Source organism: Hemitrygon akajei, chromosome 13, assembly GCF_048418815.1.
Source record: "Hemitrygon akajei chromosome 13, sHemAka1.3, whole genome shotgun sequence".
Classification (NCBI taxonomy): Eukaryota; Metazoa; Chordata; class Chondrichthyes; order Myliobatiformes; family Dasyatidae; genus Hemitrygon; species Hemitrygon akajei.
The window spans coordinates 24,184,310-24,205,913 of NC_133136.1; the positions used below are offsets into that span (position 1 = coordinate 24,184,310).

The 21,604-nt window shown below is 39.0% G+C and overlaps 2 protein-coding genes across 5 annotated transcripts in view; one reads left to right on the forward strand and one right to left on the reverse strand.

The window, feature by feature from the left end:
* Nucleotides 1-265: 265 nt before the first annotated feature.
* sigmar1 (sigma non-opioid intracellular receptor 1) lies at nt 266-17,806 on the reverse strand. Its single transcript, XM_073064252.1, has 4 exons — nt 17,590-17,806; nt 13,028-13,228; nt 8,139-8,231; nt 266-5,608 (listed from the first exon to the last, which is right to left on the reverse strand). Exons 1-4 carry the CDS (start codon nt 17,726-17,728, stop codon nt 5,379-5,381), a joined length of 663 nt encoding a protein of 220 aa, XP_072920353.1. The 5' UTR covers nt 17,729-17,806; the 3' UTR covers nt 266-5,378.
* An 82-nt stretch (nt 17,807-17,888) lies between these two features.
* Nucleotides 17,889-21,604, forward strand: part of galt (galactose-1-phosphate uridylyltransferase) — a 62,366-nt gene continuing 58,650 nt past the window's right edge. Inside the window, exons 1-2 of one of the 4 annotated variants that reach the window (XM_073064249.1) lie at nt 17,889-18,034; nt 18,783-18,881. In XM_073064249.1, the coding sequence (XP_072920350.1) occupies nt 18,839-18,881 (43 nt within the window). In that variant the 5' untranslated portion in view covers nt 17,889-18,034; nt 18,783-18,838. Of the gene's footprint in view, nt 18,035-18,576; nt 18,882-19,412; nt 19,493-21,604 lie in introns of those variants that run through there. The other 3 variants (XM_073064250.1, XM_073064251.1, XM_073064248.1) reach the window with 3 other exon arrangements.

Sequence of the window (21,604 nt, forward strand, 5' to 3'; positions counted from 1 at the left end):
ACATTTCAATGAAATGGGTTAAGTCTATGTATTAAATCCTTCTAACAATCAGGTCTCGCAGCTAACGATCTAGTGTAGCATTGTCACGTATGGAAGATGGTACCAATTGATCAGCAGCTTTAAGTTGGTGCATGCTAACTAAAATGAAAGCAGTACTGAAATAGGTAAGCTTCTGGTCAGTGGTTCAATCAAGACTTTATTCTACAAACATTGCTTCAGCTAAGACAAAAAAATCAAAGAAAAGGAATGAACTACTTGAAGCAGATCTTTTTATATTTTTATTTTCATTCCCACAAAATACACAAATTGTTTAATTTTGCAAGACAAATGGTTTACAGTTTACTAATCTGTGACACTTTCAAATAGACTAGGATATACTTTATATTTCATAAGGCCCTTGGTGATACTTCCATAAATCATTGACAAAACACTTTCTCAGCACAGTTAATTTTCTTTTATGGAGAACATCATTAAAGCTTCAAACCACAGCATTTTGGGTTCATTAAAGCTAATTCAATTAACTTAAAGAATGTTATTCTTGTATCATGTAAACTTTTCATTTTTGCATTCTTTACAAACATTTCCACATGGAAAATTTAAAAACATAACATTATTGGGCTCTGGATTAACTTTAGGAATGACAACTTATTTAGTTGCAAACTCATTCAAAGCAGATTGCATAACCTCATGGTACTGAATTCCTTAATGCCATTTTAAAAAGCAGAATAATTTAACTTTGAAAACTATATCTTTTAAAAATCTAAATGGAATGCTAAATGGAAGATCAATGTAGAATTCCTGAAGGTCCAATTCATTATAATCTGACATCTATGTCTTTTAAGTTCTGCAGCAACGTGCCAGTCTGTTTCAGTGTCCACATTCAAATGCACAATATTAAACTGTATTTGAAGATACTCAAGACGCAAACCAAGGCAAATTTACAGCTGCAGTACAAAAAAATGTTCCAAAATATTATTTTTTCCATGAATAAATTATTTTGTAGCTATTCCTGGTAGAATTATCACCATGATTCTTACTTAAATAAATGGAAAATAATTAGTTGTTTTAGAACTTCCATTGGTTTCCATCTTCACGATTTAGTTATTCTGTACAATTTAACCGTAGCTTGTAATTTAAGAATGCAAAACTCAGCATACAAATTTTAATATTCATCAATGACTAGGGGACAAAGGAAAATATAGCAATTTAATGTTTTTCCAATATTACATTGATTCTGTAAAAAGCTATCTAGAAATGAAAATTAGTACTAGCCTGTTGACCTTCCCATTTTTTAAAAAAACTTGATTTTGTTTTTGTCAGATTCAAAGGCCTCTTACTTATTGGAACTTAAAGAGCCATTATCCCACCATGATCTATGAAACTATGGTCCTGTAAAATGGCTGTAATCCAGAATTTGGAGATTTCACTGAAATGACTTAATGACTGGCAATAGAATAAAAATATTTTCTTTAAACTTAATTTGTCCTCTAATATTTAATGAAGAACAATAAAAATACTTGCAGTAATAAAGATATCAAGAAAAAAATATATACCTTCTCCCATTACCTGTATTAATAAACAAGACCAAAGCAAAATCCTGCATCACCTGATTATATTTACCAGCTTTTGAACTAGGGCTCATGGAGAGAGAAAAGAGTAAAGTTGGTATCAAGGCCAAGAACACATCAGCCACCATATTATAAAACAACAGAAAAGGTCCAAGAAACCCATCACTACCACCTCAAAGTAATCACTTAGTTGAAGTTACATATTTAACATTGAAATTCCTCGATTTAAACACCCCTACTGCACCACTCAAAGTTTTCCATGATCTTGGGAGCATCACTTTAGTTCAGACCATGAAGTCTGACTGTCATTAGTAACAACAATATCAGTCAGTTAACAACTGATCATTTAATTCAGCGAGTTATTTACTAGCAGGAAAGAAAATGTTTTTGCTTTAACTCCACACCAATGATAGTGGACAAGAAACCTTGCCTCCTCTTTTCTCACCCTCATCTGTCTGACTGTAACATACAAAACTGGCATTCTCCTTAATCAGACAGGGCCAGGGGAGTTGCGATGATTTCGCCAATGACCGAATTTGCCAGGAACCAGATTAAGGACCAGAGGCAAAGAGATGTAATAACAACTTAAAATCCATTCCAAGCTTCCTTCCATCCCTCATCCTGTTCTTTCTGCAACTATTTATCAATCCCAAATGCTGGGAATAGTTGTAAATTTAACTGCCAGTCACCTCTAGACCAAACTCCTACCCCTACCAGCTAATGAGCCAATGATTCTCAACTGGTTCAGGGTAAAATCAGAATCGGTGTCCAAATAGAGTAAAGCAAAGGATGTACACATATACAACTTTGCTCCTAGTTGCATGTGGTAAATAAAATCGTTAGGTACTCCTTCCAAAATTCAGTTCCATTAGCTTCAATACAGTCATTGGAGTTGCAGTAGCATTATGCAGTACTGAACATTCGAGCATACAGAGGAAGCTTCTACAACAGTATCTCGCCAGATCTCAGAATGAGAGTTGGTTTCTTGATCAGACACTAATGCATGTACCAATCCTGCACAACTTCAAAATGGAACCTCTGTCAAAAGAGCAACTGAAATTAGCATTAATGCGAAACAAATTAGAAGAAATATAAAACTGAATCAAGTGCTTATTGGAACAGAGACAATTTAATATTGGGATAATACCTCTTTCAAGATGAGTAACGATAAGCAGAAGCCTTTGAGCCTGACCAAAAACCTGGTGAGGTCGAGCCTAATAATAACTTCCTTATATTTCTGAGAATAGCTTTTGATTTCAGTAAAAGGTAGTCGTAACTACTTTTACAGTTAATTTGTACAGTTTAAGTCACTTTGCTAACCAGATGTAGATTGTGCACGTGCACGCACATCTCCAAAACTGAGACATCCAACTTAAAACAAAATCTATAATCATACTTATTTTCTACTTCCACAAACAAAATTATATTATTCTTTTCACTGACTCTAAACCAGAAGTAACACATCTTAGACGGAAGTTTTGCAGATTTCCATAAGGTGAATTTAAACACATAAACCACTTAATACAACTTATTTCTCTTTTTGATAAACGTTTTTCCCATCTACCCATTTAACCAAGGCAGATTTATCAGTAGCTGGTTACAATAACACAAGGATCAAAAAACAACTGGCTATGCTTAGCTAGCTTTTAAAAGGTGCATCTAGATTCATATATGTTGAATTAATAGCCAGAATCTACACCATCAAAAAGAGTACTTTGCTTCAAAATACATGGATCATTAAACACATTCCAAATCTTGATAGGAGCTCACTAGATATATTGTACTGCAAGGAAGTGTGTTTTTTTTAAAAAAAACAACACGGTGCATTTTGTATATGTTGGTGGTTTCCTTCAAAGACTAAAAAAAAATTCAAAACAAAAAGGAAATGTAAAATGTAGTATTCCGTGAAAAGGATCTCCTCTGCAAGACACACTCCTTTTACTTAAAAAGCATGAAGTAAAGGACACATTTGGGAAATCTGATTCTCCATTTACACTTTTATCAGTGAACCCTTTCAAACACAACCAATAGTTGTGTAGTAAATCAAACAGATGTATAATCATGGAGGCAATCTTTTAAAAAAAGGATTTTATTCTAAGATTTTAAATCTAGTTATAAAAAAGGCTTTCCAACTCCCAATCTCCTCAAATCAAGTCAAAAACTAAGTAAAATTTATGGTAATTGTATGAAATTCTTTAAAACTGCGGAACAATGGGCAGCTCCACAGGATGGTTTTTCAACTTTATGCAAAGAATACATGTGATATGGTACATCTAATAGTGCAATTTAAAAGCAACATTGGACCACCAGGGATGAAAATATGATCATTCCAGCTTTTCCACAGGCCAAGTGTAAAAATAATTGCTATTGTTTTTGGTAGTACTAACAGATATCCTCAATTGAAGATAAATTAACAGATGTACATCCTCTACACAAGGAACAATATTTTCACCCTTTTACTGCTGGCAGAAAACAAATCCACAAAGAAAATTAGAAGTAAATTTTAAATTAAGTGAAATACAATCATTAGCACCATGACCAAAGCTGGATCTTTCCTGTAAATGAAAATCCAAACTGCAGATGCTGGAAATCTGGAATTCAAAAAAAAATGCTGGAAATACCCAACATAAAGCTGTGAAGGAGACTTAGTTTCAGATCAGAGGCCCTTTTTAGGAATGTTATGATGAAGGCTCTGATTTGAAACATTCCACATATCCTTTCTCGTTTTTCCATTCCACATGTAATTTTTGATTTGCTGATTACTTCCAGCATTTTCTGTTTTTATTTAATGTTTGCATGATTTTTATGTTCCTTTTTTACCAGCATTCAGTGAGAAATACAATTCTTCCTCTCTGATGCAAACATAACTAAGCAAGTGGCCGGGCTGTCTAGAACCAGTAGCAGCAGCAGATGCAAGGATGACGTGCTTAAGAGGCACATTCTCATGACTTTTGCTGACCAAACTGACAAGTTGACTGAACCAGCAATTCAGCCATAAACATCAACCAATACAGCAGCCTTGATTAAGACTTGAGGAGACGATAGAGATAGTCACCCAGTGAACATCAGATTACTAATCTGGGATGTCACTGGCTGCCAGTAGAAAGTGAATAAGAAAAATGCCTATTTGCACAATTCCCAAAATTCAAAAAAAAAGTCTTCCAGGTTGCCTGCAGTCAAATTACACCTGACTTTTAGCGATTATATATTCAAAGTGATTCTCATTATACATCACACCATTTTGATGTACATGTGCATCAAAAATTGGACTTTCAGGATCAGAAATAATGATGAACACAATGAAGTTGTACAAGGTCCATTTGCACACCAATTTTAACTAATTAGGCTGCATTACCAGTCTGGTTATACATGTGTGCATATCTGATTCAAAAATTAGATTCATAAAAGTAAGAACGTGGTCTTCAACCAACAGGTTCAGATCAAAGTAATATCATACTAAAACATGGTAATTTGAAGAGGGACAATAATCATGTTCAAAGTCCTGATTTCTCAATTTACCTTCCAAGGTGATTCCAATAGATTTAATCAATCATTAATGTTTAAATTGACTGTGCCCAACAAGAAATATTATGCAAAAACTCAAAAGTGAAGTTTTGTTTTTTCAAAAGTACTTGAAGTGATGATCTTCAGTAAAGAAAAAAGTTGGTGTTTGCAAAACTTGCATTATACAAATGTAAAGTTTTCAGGACTGATGGCATGGATACAATTTTCAGCCCCATTAAGTAATGTAAATTGACATCAAACAGACACGTGTAATGTTTAAAATTACAAATAAGTCTTCACTGAGCTTCAAAAGATGCCAGCTCCAATGAGGTATGTATTGGCTTCTAGAATGAGTGCTTTTATGTAGACTGATAATGTATAATAGAGAGTAACAAAATCCAGTGTGCTGAAGATTGTATCTGATAGTGCAAACCCCAACATAGATGGAATAAAGCCTCGGCCATATTCTACCATCCAAGTCCCCGCACTCCAGCGGACAGCTGTGGCTTCGCCAACAGAATGGACTATCGTGTCACCTGTGGGAACAAATTATACTTCATGAGTTGTTTTTTTTAAAAAAACCCAAACTAGTCCGTAAACCAAGCACTCAAACAATTGGAATTCAGATGATCCTTCATTCAAAACAAAGAAACCTTTACAACAGTTAATTGCTGCTGAGACTCTAGATTATTCATGGCACGTGAACAATTAACAGGTATACTTTGACTTGCATTTTTCTGCAATGCCACCTTCTCAGGACTCCAATTGTCCTGAGGTGGCGGCAATGGCTACTGTTTTTGTGTGTACAGGATGGTATCTGCACAAGCAGTTGAACAACTGGAATCACATGAAAGCCAAGTTCATGATGTAAAGAGGACAAGCCTTTTAATAAAAACAGCTTCTAGGTTGCTCATCTCAAATAGAATTTTATAATTAAAGTAAGTTTTCATGCTGACATTTAAACTCATCCACATGATTATTAGTGCCTGGTATAAATAGGTTGTCCAGTCTGGAATTAACTGTTTCAGATTTTTGCTATAAATGAGCTATAATTTAATAAATAGACACTGAAATCTTGGAAGTGGCCAGGCTGTGAATAATTTGCATCATATTTAAAACAGATATCTTGGCTGGCAGTACACAATGAGGATGATAAATGGCTTACTCATCCTGCAGAAGTCTGCGGGATTTTATCAATAATCCTGCAGACTTCAAGAACAATCTTACCATTTTATTTTAATTCAGTTAAAACATTAGTTTCATGTGAATTACTCCATCAGCATATTGTGATATAGTCACATGAACTCAGTTCTAGGGTACGAAGAAAAAATATATCAGTTCTGCGTTAAGGAGCCAGCTTGTTGGTAAGTGATTATCTCTGTTATGCAGTGCTGAGTGAAACAAACTTGTGAAAAACTTTAGATATCTTTGAAAACAATACAGAATTAGATTTAATATCACCAGCATATGTTGTGAAATCTATTAACTTAGCAGCAGCAGTACAATGCAATACATGATAAATAAGTAAATTACTGTAAGCATATATATGTATATTGAATAGTTAAATTTAAAATAGTGCGAAAACACAAATAATAAAAAAAGTGTGTTCAATGTCCATTTAGAAATGATTTGGAGAGGAGGAGGAGAAGCTATTCCTGAATGTCTGAGAGTTTCTGTACGTCCTTCCCAACAGTAAAAATGAGAAGAGGGCATGTCCTGGGCGCTGGGGATCTTTAATAATGATAACAGACTTTTGCTTTCTGAGGCACCGCTCCTTGAAGATGTCTTGGGATATTACAGGATAGTACCCACTATGGAGCTGACAAATTTTGCCAGTTTGTCTAGCTTCTTTCAATCCTGTATACTAGCATCCCCCCCGCAACCCCGTACCATATGGTGATACAGCCTGTTAGTGCTCTCCATGGTACATCTGTAGAAGTTTGAGCATTTTAGGTGACAAACCAAATATCTTCAAGCTCCTAATGAAATATAGCCGCTGCTTTGCCTTCTTTAAGATACTTCCCCCCCCCCACCCACTCCAATTCTTTGCGGCTTATATAAGTGACACAAGAGGACTATGAATGTTGTACCATTAATGGACAATGTAATCCAAGTACTCATCAGCCATGATTAGGTTGATGTGATAATGGAATACACTGCTGAAGAGAGTAGTAGAAGTAGAGTTGCTGACAGCTTTTAAGTCTCTAGACCAGGGGTTCCCAACCTTTTTTTATGCCATGTACCCCTACCATTAACCAAGGGTCCATGGATCCCAGGTTGAGAACAATACTTGATTTGGCTAGAAAGAGAATGCAATGAGTCAAGTGCTAGAAGATGGGGGAGATGAGATTAACACATATGGGGGGGGGGGGGGGGTGTGGACCAAAAGCAACACTTATGGGAGGAAAGGAATTGTTGACCACCTGGGTTAAAACCCTGCATCAGGACAGAGTGGAGAGGCATGATGGTCAATATGAGAGAAAAGGAGTGGTAAGAAAGGATTCAAAGGTGGATGATGGAATGAGGAGGGATGCAAGATGGCAGGCAGGTAGTACCATGCAAGTAGGTGAGAAGGAATTGTGTTTGACTACTAACTGGACAGCTTTCTGCAATGTGCAGAACCATGCACAAAATGACCCACTTCTGTAACATACAATTCTTGATCAATTAAAATCAATATGACAGTGATCAGTACGCCTTTAAAATCACAATATCCAATCTTCTGATTAGCACACCCATTCCTTGAACACGTACCCTCCTCCTCAGCAGTCCCTGGAGACCAGACACCCCTATAATTTTCTTTTTTAATTTATCACAATCAAAAGTAATTATAGAATAGTAACGCTTAAATGATAGTCTACAATTTAGTCTGTCTTGACCTCAACGCTACTACATTAAATTCAGGTTAATCTATTATCTCAGCACGGCACCGACAATGGTGATAGAGCACAGGTAGAAACTTGTAGGAATATGTTCATGCTAGTAAATAAAACAAATGTCATACAGAGAATAAAAGGTGGGATTCCACATTTATCAATATCTACAAAAGAAAGTATACAAACTAACCTGGGTAAAATATTTCACTTTTGGTTGTTCCTTCTTTCCATTGTTGAAAAGTTCCTGAAATAATCGTGTCAGACACTTCAGCCCAATATCGTCCTAGAACGTTAAGTCAAAATAATTTAAAAATTCACAATATTATCTATGCTTGCAACGAATGGCAAGCTCGACCCATTTAGAAATGCAAAAAAGAGCAAAATTTTAAATATCTTTTATATAAAGACATTTTCTATGCATTATTCTAAAGCAGTAAGTATATATAATAACTTCAGTGGAGTGATGCAGTGGAGATACATCTCTACCAAAGAAGGAGTAGGGAATGCCTTCCCTGTACTAGCCTGAAGGTAACCCTTGGGCAAGGTGTAGTACTTGCATAGCCCTCCTCAATCAGGGTCATGTGAAAACATGGCAGCAGTCCTGGTTGTGCAACCACTGATGCCAGGCAGGCAATCTCTGAAGAGTATTGATAATGGTTGGGGTAATCAAAATTGTAAAGCCACTGGCCAGAAGGACGCAATGGCAAACCACTTCTGGAGAAAAATTAGCCAAGAACAATCACTGCCAAGACCATGATCGACCACATCATATGACATGGCACATAACAAACGAACAAATAGCTTCAAAGTTCAAAGTAAATTTTATTACCAAAGTACATATACGCCACTATATACTACCTTGAAGTTTATTTTCTTGTGATATTCACAGCAAATACAAAGAAACAATTGAATAAATGAAAAACTGCACACAACCAAAGACAGACAAATAACTAATGTGCAAAAGAAATTAGGTAAATACAAAAAAGAAAAACATAATAATACAATAAATAATAAATATTAAAAACACAAGTTGTAGACTTTGAAAGTGAGTCAATAGGTTGTGGAATCAGTTCAGCAGTGGGGGAAGTGAAGTTATCCACTGATTCAGGAGCTTGATGATTGAGGGGTAATAACAGTTCCTAAACCTGGAGGTGTAGGATCTAAGATTCCTGTAGCTGTTTCTTAATGGCAACAGCAAGACAGCATGGCCTGGATGGTGGGGATCCTTGATGGTGGATGCTGCTTTCCTACAACTGTGCTCCTTGCAGATGTGCTCAATGGTGGGGAGAGCTTTGCTTGTGAAGGACTGGGCTGTAACTAATACTTTTGTAGGCTTTTCCATTCAAAGGCATCAGTACACTGTACAATCAAACTTTTCATTCTTTACAATGTAGCCAGCCATGCACCGCGCTTTTTTTAAAAACTTGTATGTTTCATTGTGCTTCAACTGGTCAATAGCCCTCTCGGTTCATTTTTTAAATACCTCTTCACCAATACTGTGTTTTGTAACTTTAAAACATTAAACTAATTCAAAGGAAGATATGGTAGTCCAAAATATGAGTTTAACTTTGTGCTTACTTTAAGCTAGGCACACACATATCACGTGGTAATGTGTTGATGTATGCAGTTCATGTTTTTATACACATAACTTGTAATGAATTATTTAAACAAACAAGAATATATATTTGGATGAGTTGATTCATCCAAATGTGGAGCAAATTCTGTTGACCCAAGTACATTCCACATGTGTCCTTTACATTCTCAGACATTTCATCTATTCTTCCTTGAACAGAGTTTGCGTTGAATGGAATCACTAATTATTTGTTCAGTGACTTATGCAAAACATTACTTAGAATCTCCCTTACTGCTAGCAGAAGCAATCCTTCTGCAATTGTAAGGGGCTTTCCAGATTTAGCAATGAAATGGTATATGAAATATGCAAAACCATCACTGTTCCGTTGTAAAGTGCTGGTAAACAAGAAGTGTTTTCCACTTGAGAGTTTTCAGGAAGTAACTGAGAGTAAGCTAAATTCTTCTTTAGTTTATCAAAGTGTATTCTCTTCAAATGTTCAAGGAGCCTAGGCAGCTTCATTGTCTCATTTGAAAAAACATTTTCACACAACAGGCACATTGGCTGCTGTTGGTTTGCTTGGAGGTGGTATAAACCATACTTCAGATATTCCACATTACACCGACTACACTCCTTTTTCGTTTGGTTGCTTCTGCCACTTCATTCTGGATTAACAACCACAATCAATCTAGTGCCTACTGCTTAAATCCAACTTCAATCATAAAGAGGGAAGTTATGACATCATCATAGCTCAGGCAAAACATCACTCTTTGCCCAAAGGTAAATAAAGTGATATCTCAGCTGGGTCTTGGGCTAGAAAAATTAGATCAAGACCACTTCAAAAGGGCAAATTCTGAGCTTTACCCCATTGAAAACTACACAGGAATTGTGTCAATGCACGATAAAAGTATGGGAATCGTACATACTAACACTGCACTACCATAGTGAACAGCATAAATGTGTGGGCCAGGCCAAGAATCAACACAATTTATTCAGTCCAGATTTATTATGATATGCTAGTAAGTATCACATTGTTTTTCAACAACTACAATGTGCTTTGAGAAAAGTCTAATAGCATGTTAGCAAGACATGAGTGGTTATAATCAATTATGGAGGCACCAAGGATTAAATTCGTCCAAGTAATTCATTGCTCAATTTAAGCCTGAATCCCTCAGCTGCCCTCTCCTGCTACCAAGGGCACCCCTACCACCCCACTTATCTTTATTGCCCTCTTAGAAGCTCCAACTGCCCCCAGTGGGAGTAATAGCACCCACTTTTGGAACAACTTGTGTAGATGAAGTTGACAAAGTGGTGTGTATTGAAGTTAGGTGGTAGGGACCAGTTTAACATAGAAAAAACAGCCATGCTTTTTAAATTGCTCCTAGAGTAGTGGATGATTTTATCAGGGATAGTGAAAGGAGATTTAATCAAGGTTTACATAAACTGAAAAAGACAAAATGCAAAGTGGTGGCACCTCTTAGGCATGAAACATGCTTTCCACGAGAGGTTTCCTTCAGGAAAATGTGAGGGAAAACTTAAGACCACTATTAAAAGCAAATTAGTTGACATAACTTGGATATTCTTGGCATTCCAGAGTACTGAGGTATTTAATCATGATCTCTGGCAAATCTTAATTCCATGCTCAAGGTGTGGCAAGTATTACATTTGAGAGGCAAGAAAAATATAAAACAAAAAAAAACTATACATCTTCCCTATTTGAGCAAAATTCCACCTCCATTAGAGGGTGAATGTAATCTAATACAGGTTGAGCATCCCTCATCTGAAAAATCAAAAATCTGAAAACCTCCAAAGTCTAAACTTCTTTTTTTGAGAACTGACATGATGCCACAAATGGAGAATTCCACAAGGCACTGAGAAAGTAGCCAGGCGATGCATAGGTCCCCGTGTTCCACAGACCTTTCTGAGAAGTGACTTCACATAAGTGGGCCCTGTTGGCGCCAATTTGTCCTCAGCAGTTGTCAAAGCCAGACCTTCGTGTTTACTCACAGTGAATCTTGTGCTTATTCCCTGCTCTGTGCCATGATACTGTTGAAAATGTCAAAAAGGCCTACAATTACCCCTAGGTGTAATAGTGAAAAAGGAAATAGTGAACAGAAAGTCAAATTGTAAACTTTGACAGTGATTTAAGAGTGAAGTATCTGACAGGAGTATGGTGTTGGAACAGGACAAACTGTTGAAAGTTCTATGCTGAAAGTAATGAACAGCACTTAATGAAAAATAAAAACACTACATGAAGTGAAGTTCTCCATTGTGCACTGAGCATATGCTGCTTAGCTACATGCTGAGCATGATAAAAGCAAAGTTCTAGATTAGATTATGAGGACACTCAGTCCTCATTTATTGTCATTTAGAAATGCATACATGCATTAAAAAAATGATACAATGTTCCTCCGGAGTGATATCACAAAATAAAAAAAGGACAAACCAAGACTCACACTGACAAAACCACATAATTATAGCATATAGTTACAGTAAACTGAAAATTGAAGGAAGCTGTGAACAGTCAGATGACTGGTTGCAGAAATTTAAGGCACAATATTCATTTTTTTTAAATGCTTGTGGTGTTAAAGTGTCTGCTATTCACAAACAGCAGAGAAATTCATTGGCAAGTTTGCCAAGATAATTGTTGATGAAAACCTAACATGTGGAAACTGCTGTATTAGTATATATGATGAGTACATTAGTACATGTGATGAACTACTGCAAGACAAAAACTGCTTACTGATAGCTCATAAACTCCAGAGTTGTTAATGACGGTGATGCCAAAAAGCTACTGACTGTTCACCTGGGTGGCTGAGGTAGTGATAGCTTACCTTTCTGATCATTCAAATGTACATGTTATTGTTCCATGCACTATTAAAAAAATATTATAAAAAAACTACCTTAGGGTATATGTACAAGATATACATGCAATGTAAATAGACTTAATGTTTGGACTTGGGACCCATCCCCAAGCTTTCTCATTACATAGTATTCCAAAATCCAAAAAAATCTAAAACACTTCCAGCCCCAAACATTTTGGATAAGGGGTGCTCAACCGGTACAAATAAATGTTCCAAGACTGATTCCCAACTTTGGAAAACTCTAAATTATGTGAAAAATGACAGCATTTGGAAAGCAATGGTGAAGGAAGAAGACCAAGGAAGTTTTACATTTACAAAAGTACAATAGTCTTGTTTCAATGATTCATCCTAAAGGCAATTCATTATTTTCCTCCAAGTAGAATTTGAACGCGACAGAAATAGAATATTTGTAAATTTTGCACTCTCAGTTTATGCACACACCTTTATTTCTTCTATTGTTTTACTCTAGCTCAAGTATACCCCCCATTAGTTTTACTGTTTTAAATACAAATATCAATTTCTATGTCTAATAAAATAATGCACAACGGAAGAGTAAACTATAAATCTAATACTGATTTCCTATTGACGTTATATATGGAAACATTTTAAAAGTTTTACATAATGTAATTAGCAAGTATATCATACCCGAATGTCCTCCAGTGTCTACTGCTGTTCCAAAAAGAAGCACATATTCAGTTAAGGATGCATGCAGGAGACACATGGAACCCATCCAGCCACCAGCATTCACAAAGATCCACTTCAGGTCCTCATCTGGAAGTATATGACCAGGATACATTTTTCTCAGTTCAACCACAATCTTGGTGAATGCCTGCTCATGATTGAGACCTGAAACAAAACCATTTTAAATCACTGTGAATTGTGTTATTGCAAAGCAAATTTTATTCAGTAAAGGAATTCATCACATCACAGCAATTTCACAAAATATCACTTAACATATTATTGCTATACAGTGAATACATACATGGATAGAGAAGTGATAATGTGCTGCTTATTTGCAATGTGTTTATGTGCAGTAGATGGTCACACTATAGTTGTTAAACACCACAGCTCAGAAACGGATCCTTCAGTTCACCTAGTCCATGCCAACGTGTTTATCTGGTTAGTCCCATCTCCCCACTGTAACAAACTGCAACATTTTAGAAATGAAACAATAGCAATAGATTACACATGGAGTCTGGTTTTAATGTTAAAACCACTATCTTTATTAGTATCTATGTATAATATAGTAACTTAACCAAGATAAGCAAAAGTTAACAGTGTTATGTGTATATGTGTGTGTAAATATAACTCTTAAACTATACTGAGCTTGGGGGAACAAGACTTAAGAGTCTTGAAATGGTAAAGCAGGGAAGTTCACTCATCCACATAATGATGGGAAAGAGATAATTGTAATTCACGTTGTAATGGAGAGAGAAGGCAAGTACAAAGTATTCCACAGGCTCCACATTGGAAACAAGTTAACAGTCGCCATAGATCTTGTCCGTCATGTCATTCCAAATCCACATACGAATTATCAGCAAAAGTGACCTGTCACAGGAATATCATCTTCCAGTGGTTACCAAACAGCATACCCAGGCAAGGGCTACACAAGTGGACCCCACAAGATATCCCAAAATTCACTCCTATGGATTATACGAAGTGACAGTCCCACATCGTTGTGCACCATGTGCCAATGATCAACCCACCCGTGGGCTTAAGAGAGTTGCAAGCCTCAGCTGCGACAAGCTGAAGCTACTGGTTTCCCCAGTCTCTCTCTCTCTCTCCCTCTATTTTAATCTGCACAGACTGCGACAGCCTGTGACTGATGTAATAGTCCTGCCTTACTCAGGCGCTTAAAGCAACAGTCCACAGTAAATGAAACCTGCGGGCTCGTAACACCACCCTGGACCATTGCTCTCCATATCCGCCTCAACCACCTACCTATCCAAACTTTTCTTTAAGGTTGCATTTGAAACAATACTCCTTACTGAATCTTTAACTGCCCACTCGAGATTCTTCAGTTATATTAATTCATATACTGTGACACAGGATACATTAACATTAAATTTAAGTGTTCATATGGACTCTGGCAGAACAGTCACACTAATCCTGTTCCTCTTCTCTTCACGTCTATAAATTCTCTTTTTTTGTTTCTTTTGCAATCAAGGGGAAAATTACCGTTGAGAATTAAGTTGCCAGCCCATCTTTGGAAGATTGGGGGGGGGGGGGGGGGGGAAGAAAAAGGAAAATCCCACGCAGTCACAAACCTAATGCCACACAGACAGCACTTAAGGTCAGAATTGAACCAGGAGCTAGGAGGCCCTACACACTTATTCTATTGCTTCACTGCTAAACATTGGTTCAGAGTAAATACTCCATTCTTGTCCAGGGACTTGAGTGGCTTTTATACAGCAGGCTGTTGTGAACCAGGTAAACCACCAGGTGGTTTTGTAGACCACCTACATAATATGGCACCAATTTTGTCATTCCTTAACCAGATTAAAGAACCTACCTTGGGTAACACAGATAGAAATAGGAAGTCCGAGACTGATCAGAAAATTGATTGTCATCAGGTACAATAACCCTGCCTCAGGCAGATTTCAGGTTTTTTGTCTGCAACTCCCTGTTGGAAATGTAGCTTCATTGTTGTTTCTTAAACTAAAGCTAGCACAGAGTTTCCTGGTCTTTGCCCCCTCCACATCTCTAACTCAGGTTTTAACTAAATTGAGCAAAAATTTAGTGGCAACTTTGATTGAAATGAAATGAGGTTATCCAAGCTCCAGTAAGTCAAATAATCTTTGCAGTGCAGTAAGGGTTAATTTGCACTTCCAATACGTTGTACTGCCTTCAGTGTTCACAAATATGGGTTCCTTTGCATTGGAGAAACCAGGCACAAACAGGGTGATTATTTTGTAGAGCACCTTGAATTCAATCCAGAGTACCTGGTCGCCTCCCACTTTAACTCTCCACCTCACTCTGCAATCACAACCCAACCGCAAACTTACAGAACCAACACTTTATCTCAGCTTTATGGATTAATTTCATCACTATTTCACTTTCTCTTCCTACAAACCAGGAACAGCGAGGATGAAAAGCAACTGGAACAAATGACAGCATTCCAAACCAGATGGAGTCCTTAGATCTACTCCCGGAGCAGGCCCAACAGGCCTAGTCCTCAATCTCAGTTCTTCATATTAGCAGGGCCAAAACTCAAGAGATGACAGCCGCTGGAGCAGTTCATAGCCTCGCGCTTCCTGACCATCTGGACCGGCGCTTAAATCGTACAAGAATCAAGCGAAGGTGAAGCTGATTTAAAGGCTGGACAATGCGGGTGTTTCACAAAGCTGAGGGGCAACGTGTCTAAGGCAGGATTGCAGACAGAGTTGGTACCAGAGATGGAGTTGGAGTGAGCAGTTTGGAGGGGAGCTGATGCAGAAGAGTTTCAATGGCCATCCACCTAACCCAGGTGGGAGGTTGGATCACTCCAAGTGCCGAGCCGATTTGGTGAGATTGAGAACAGCATCAGCCTGTGCAACCCAAGCAAGTCGCTGCGCCAGGATCTGGGTCCTGGAGCGAGGAACTATCAGGTGCATGTACGATTTAAACCATCAAGTATGCTCCACCATTCCATCATGGCTGATTCATTATCAATCCCTACCCCATTCTCTTGCCTCTCCTTGTAATTTTTCACACCCTTACAACTCAAGAACCTTTAAATTTCCACTTTAAATATCCCTAAAGACTTGGATGTCAGTGGCAATGAATGCCACTGATTTATCACCCTCTGGCTAAAGAAATTCCTCCTCACCTCCGTTCTAAAGGGATTTCTAGACTCCCCCACAATTGGGAGTCCACTCTATCCAAACTTTTCAACATTACAAGTGTCCATAATCCCCTCATTCTTCTAAACTCCAGTAAGAGGCAAAGGTGGGTGACTAATGCCTTAAAACCAGTCGCTTCGGGCAGATGGTGCTCGTTAGCCATGGTTGCTGCCCACCTAGAGGAAAGAAAACTCTGATCTTGAACCCCCACTGCCTTGCGTTTTTACCCACTCATGGGGAAGGCTTCTGGAGCTGGAGTCCCTAAGGCAGTCCAACATTGAGTCCAATGCCAACTGGCAACTCCTGCAACATCTCTGGAACCAAACTGTATCAGTCTCTGCTGTTCCTTTAGATTTGTCAGATACGTGGAGAGGGGGAAGCTTGCTACACAGGTTACAGCTTACTCTCCATAATCGTACTGCCCAGGCTTGTGTACCCAGACGGCTAGGATGCAATAAGAGCTCTTAACTCTTTCTTGAAAGCATCTAGAGAATTGGCCTCCACTGCCTTCTGAGGCAGAGCATTCCACAGATCCACAACTCTCTGGGTGAAAAGGTTTTTCCTCAACTCCGTTCTAAATGGCCTACCCCTTATTCTTAAACTGTGGCCTCTGGTTCTGGACCCCCCCCCCCCCCAAACATCGGGAACATGTTTCCTGCCTCTAGCGTGTCCAATCCCTTAATAATCTTATATGCTTCAATCAGATCCCCTCTCATCCTTCTAAATTCCAGTGTATACAAGCCCAGTCGCTCCAATCTTTCAACATATGACAGTCCCGCCATCCTGTGAATCAACCTCGTGAACCTACGCTGCACTCCCTCAATAGCAAGAATGTCCTTCCTCAAATTTTGAGACCGAAACTGCACACAATACTCCAGGTGTGGTCTCACCAGTACAACTGCAGAAGGACCTCTTTGCTCCTGTGTTAAAATGTAAAGTGCATGTAGTGCACAACACAGGTAAATCGTGAACAGCTGGCTATCCTAGTGACGAGATCTCGGTTGTGGCTGGATATTCATTAGTCTCACAGCCTGAGGGAAGAAGCCAGTCTGTCCTGATACCCCTTTATCTCCTTCCCGACGGTAGTGGGTCAGAGATTGTGCGATGGGTGGGTAGGGATCTTCAGCAATGGACAAGACACTTCGTATACTGTACAACACTTATGGAAGAGGGGGACCCCAGTGATCATCTCGGCAGTTTTTACAATCCTTTATAGCAAGGGTTGCCAATCTTTTCCAATACTATTAAGCATGGGCCCCAGGTTGGGAGCCCCGGCTCTTACAGAACGATGCGAGCAGACAGGGCGCTCCCAGCGGCTTTACAATGCTGTGGTACCCGCGCTCACATCGGACACAGGCGGGTGCGGCAGCCGGGTCGGCCACTCACCTGCGTACTGCCGCGCCAGGCGCGAAAGCTCCTGCCCATCGAACACGTGCTGCTTGCTGCCCATCCAGGCGCCGATCGCCCATATCCCGAGGCCCAGCACCGTCACCAAGGCGGCGGCCCGGCACAACGCGCGCTTCATGGCTGCGTCGCCTTCCCGCTGATGCGCCGCTCCCGACCCCGGCGGCTGATAACGGCCCGCCGTCAAGCGCCAATCCCCAGCCACCCTCCTCCTTGACGGATAGCTCGATCCGCCTATCGGCGTAACCGGCCGTGGAATCACCAATCAGCCCAGAGTTGTGACGTAGCGAGCAGATTCGTGAAGCCCGCTGCAGGCCGACTGAAAGTAGGTCGGATTTGAAATTGGTTTATTATTGTCACATGTACGAGATCCTGGATTCTGTTCATACAGATCAAATCAATATACAACGAGCTGAGGAGGACCAAGGTAAAACCGTAAATGATTGCAGAATCACACTGTTCATACAGATCAATTTGTTACAATAGCGCATTGAGGGAGTACAAAGTAAGATAATAACAATGCATAAAGTACAGGTAAATAAAGTACACTTAGAAAGTGAAGTGCAGGTGGACAATAAGGTCGAGATCATAATGAGGTAGATTGTAAGGCCAAGAGTTCATTTTCATACAAGGGAACCGTTCAATGGTCAAATCAGTGGGGGAGAGGCTGGCCTTGAGGTATGCTTTCAGGCTTTTGTATCTTCTGACCAGTGGATGAGGGGAAAGGGAGAATATCTGGGCTGGGTGGATTTCCATACTACGATGCATCTAGATGGGATTTTCAGTAAAGAACGCACTGTAGTTATGTTTATTTTATTTATCGTGTAAATCAACCATTTGTTGATTTAAATTAATTTAAAATTTAATATTTGCAATGTTGCTGCAAAGAAAAGCTTACTTTCCTGATATTTATACCCTACGTTGCTGAAGAAAAGAAACTCGAAGAAAAGTGGATGAAATTAGAGCTAAATCAGGAACATTCAATGAAGACCTAGGGTTTGATTATGGTTGGCTAATAGAAGACGAGCAGAAATCCTGGAACTGCGGAATCCAAATAGCAAAAGCGGGAGATTAATTTAGTCGCATTGTTTTATAAATGATGACATGTGTTTTCTGCAATTAAAATAAGATGTTAAAAGTAAAGCGGTGAAAGTAAAGCTGTGTGTCGCCTTTAGCCTTGCTGTGGAACCGAGGACTGGCTGGTGGAAGGGAGTGAACGAAGCTCTCCAGTATGGAGCCACAGGTCCCTGCAAAGCTGACTTTCGATCCCAGTGGTAATTCACACAAAGATTTACTAATTTTACTAGAAACGTTGAAGTTGGTCTAATTAATGCTGAAACATCACTGCCTGTTCGATTCATTTAGTGGCTGCTTGTCTTGTGTTAGATGCCATTTAATCTAATTCTATTCTAGCTGAAGTGTGTTTCTGTTTATTGGATCATAATCTTCCTTTGGCCACTGTGTACGCCACCCTTCAAAATCCCAATGTATACGTTTTGCTGGACACGTTACTAAACGTACACATTGAATTTTGAAGCGAAGGAAAACTTGGGGTCGAAAGAGGTTTTTTTTAACATAATGAAACGGGGTAAGGATTGGGACAGAAGTACGAGGTAAAACAGGTGAAATTCATGCTAAATAAGAAGATTGAATCAAGGATGAAAAATATCTATGGTTAATAAAGTTTAAAGTGACAGGGCTTTACGTTTGGATGTTAAAATGCGCATTTATCTCCCATTAACTCTGCAGCTTAGACGGATGGAATACTTTACGTGTATGATTTGACGATTCAAATCAACCAAGAAACTTGAGGTTTATGAATGCATTTCGGTGGCGAGACAGATTCAGCAAATGCATTCTGTGAACATCAGAGAATGATATTGAGGTTTCCTTTATGTGCATCTATGCTTTGTTCATTATTGGTTAATATTCTTGTTATCATTAGTTAACTCTGAATTAGATAAACTTAGGACTTTATTGGTTGGTTCCTGTCCGAAAAAGTTCTAATTCTCTTACCACACAACTTTTACTGGTTGAGTTTTTATTTAAAAAGAAAAACTAATAAAACACTAAATCACAGATAAGAATAAGATGACCCCCTCCCTCCCCCACGAGCAAAATAGCATCTCCCCCACCAGCAAAAAAGATTCCTTCTTCTCCAGTCATTTACCTTTCCCACCTATTTTACTTCATTTATCACCTTCTAGCTAGCCTCCTTCCCTTCCTTCTATCTTTTTATTCTGGCGTCTTCCTTCTTCCATTTTAGTTGTGAAGAAGTGTCTTGGCTTGAGGCATTGACTGTTTATTCCTCTCAATACATGCTTCCTCGCCTGCTGAGTTCCTCCAGCATTTTGTGTGTGTTGCCTTGGATTTCCAGCAGCTGTAGAATTTCTCATGTTTGTGATTCACATTCCCTGCCTAAAGATTGCCTTGTTGCCTGTTGTGTTTAGTTTCTGTTCTCTTTTATTTTGTGGTCCCTAGTGCCTTGTTATTTTGCGGTCTATTATTAAAGTTATTGCTTACTGCTACATCATCTCCTCTGCTGTTGGGCCAAGCCTCTGCTACAAAGTTCTAGTGATGTCATTGGAATATTCAGTTATTAGAACTTACAGTTCTTTTTAGCAGTTAACTGTTGTAGGTAATTGTGTTTAGGACTTAAGTGGGAAACTGGAATGAAAATCTGCAGACTGTGGATAAGCAAGAACAGAATTGGGAATCTCTGGGCCATGAAAATAAGAATGTGGTTTTAGAATTGACATGCACTCAAGAGATTCTGCAGATGCTGGAAATTGTCAGCAATGCGCACAAAATGATGGAGGAACTGAGCAAGTCAGGCATTATCTATGGAAGGGAATAAACAACTGCCCTTTTGGGCCAAGACCGTCTGGGTGAACGGTCTTGGCCCAAGATGTCCACTACTGATTCTTTTCCATAGATGCTGCCTGAATTGCTGAGTTCCTCCAGCATTGTGAGTGTGTTGCCTAAAAATAGACAAATTTTAGGTATAATATGTCTGGCACCAGAGTGACAGTGTGCGTATTTGTACATGCAGAAGTCTTCTGAACCTATGTGCTTGTTCTTTTCCACACTGTTTTTCACAGTCCTGTATCATTTTCTCCAGGCATCCTTTCCCCTCTATCTTCTCCCCTAAATGCCATCCTCCTTTCTGCTCCCAGCTTTCTGTATTTTCAATTCTACCCTGTCCTTGTTCTGGCCATTGGCCTCTTCGTTCTCTCCTGGGTGAGACTGCCTCATTTGCACGGTCCACTTTACGCAGTGGCAGGGCACTGCCCATGGATGATGTTATCACTGCCTATCCAGTCAAGACTGTTCTCTAACTTTATCACGTGAAACTTGGCACTCACTTCTACTCAATCCCATTCCGACATGTCTCTACTGGCTCTACTGCCGTGATGAGACCATTCTTGGGTTGGAGGTGCAACACTTCCTATTCTGTCAAATAGTCTCCTCTAGTACAGTTAATTCTATAAAACACAATGCAGTGGGAAAGAAGCCAGTCTGAAAAGAACATTGATGTACAGAGGGGCCAGTACCTCATTTTCCATCTGAATTCCCACCAACCTGATGGCATGAACATTGATTTTTAAACCAACTCACACAAAATACTGGAGAAACTCAGCAGGCCAGGCAGCATCTAAGGAAAGGAGTATAGTCGATGTTTCGAGCTGAGATGTTGACTGTACTTTTTTCTGTAAATGGTGCCTGGCCTACTGAGTTCCTCCAGCAATTTATGTGTATTGATTGGATTTCCAGCATCTGCAGATTTTCTCTTGTTTATGATTGATTTTTTTTTAATTTCCTTTAATTTCTGCTCCCTCCCCTTTCACTCTTTTTCAGTTCCCCTTCTAGCTCCTTCTCAACCCTTCCCTTCTCCTCACCAGCCTATCACCTCCTTCTGGTGCCCACTTCCTTCCCTTTCTCCCATGGTCTACTCTCTCCTATCAGATTCATTCTTCTACTGCCGGCTTCTCACTTT

What these genes read in the sequence shown, in the direction of transcription:
- sigmar1 (XM_073064252.1), bottom strand. Translation starts at nt 17,728, where the DNA reads ATGAAGCGCGCGTTGTGCCGGGCCGCCGCCTTGGTGACGGTGCTGGGC. An exon ending in CCTGGCGCGGCAGTACGCAG is followed by an intron (nt 13,229 to 17,589) that starts GTGAGTGGCCGA and finishes GTTTTGTTTCAG; the next exon opens with GTCTCAATCATGAGCAGGCA. An exon ending in AGACACTGGAGGACATTCGG is followed by an intron (nt 8,232 to 13,027) that starts GTATGATATACT and finishes TTAACGTTCTAG; the next exon opens with GACGATATTGGGCTGAAGTG.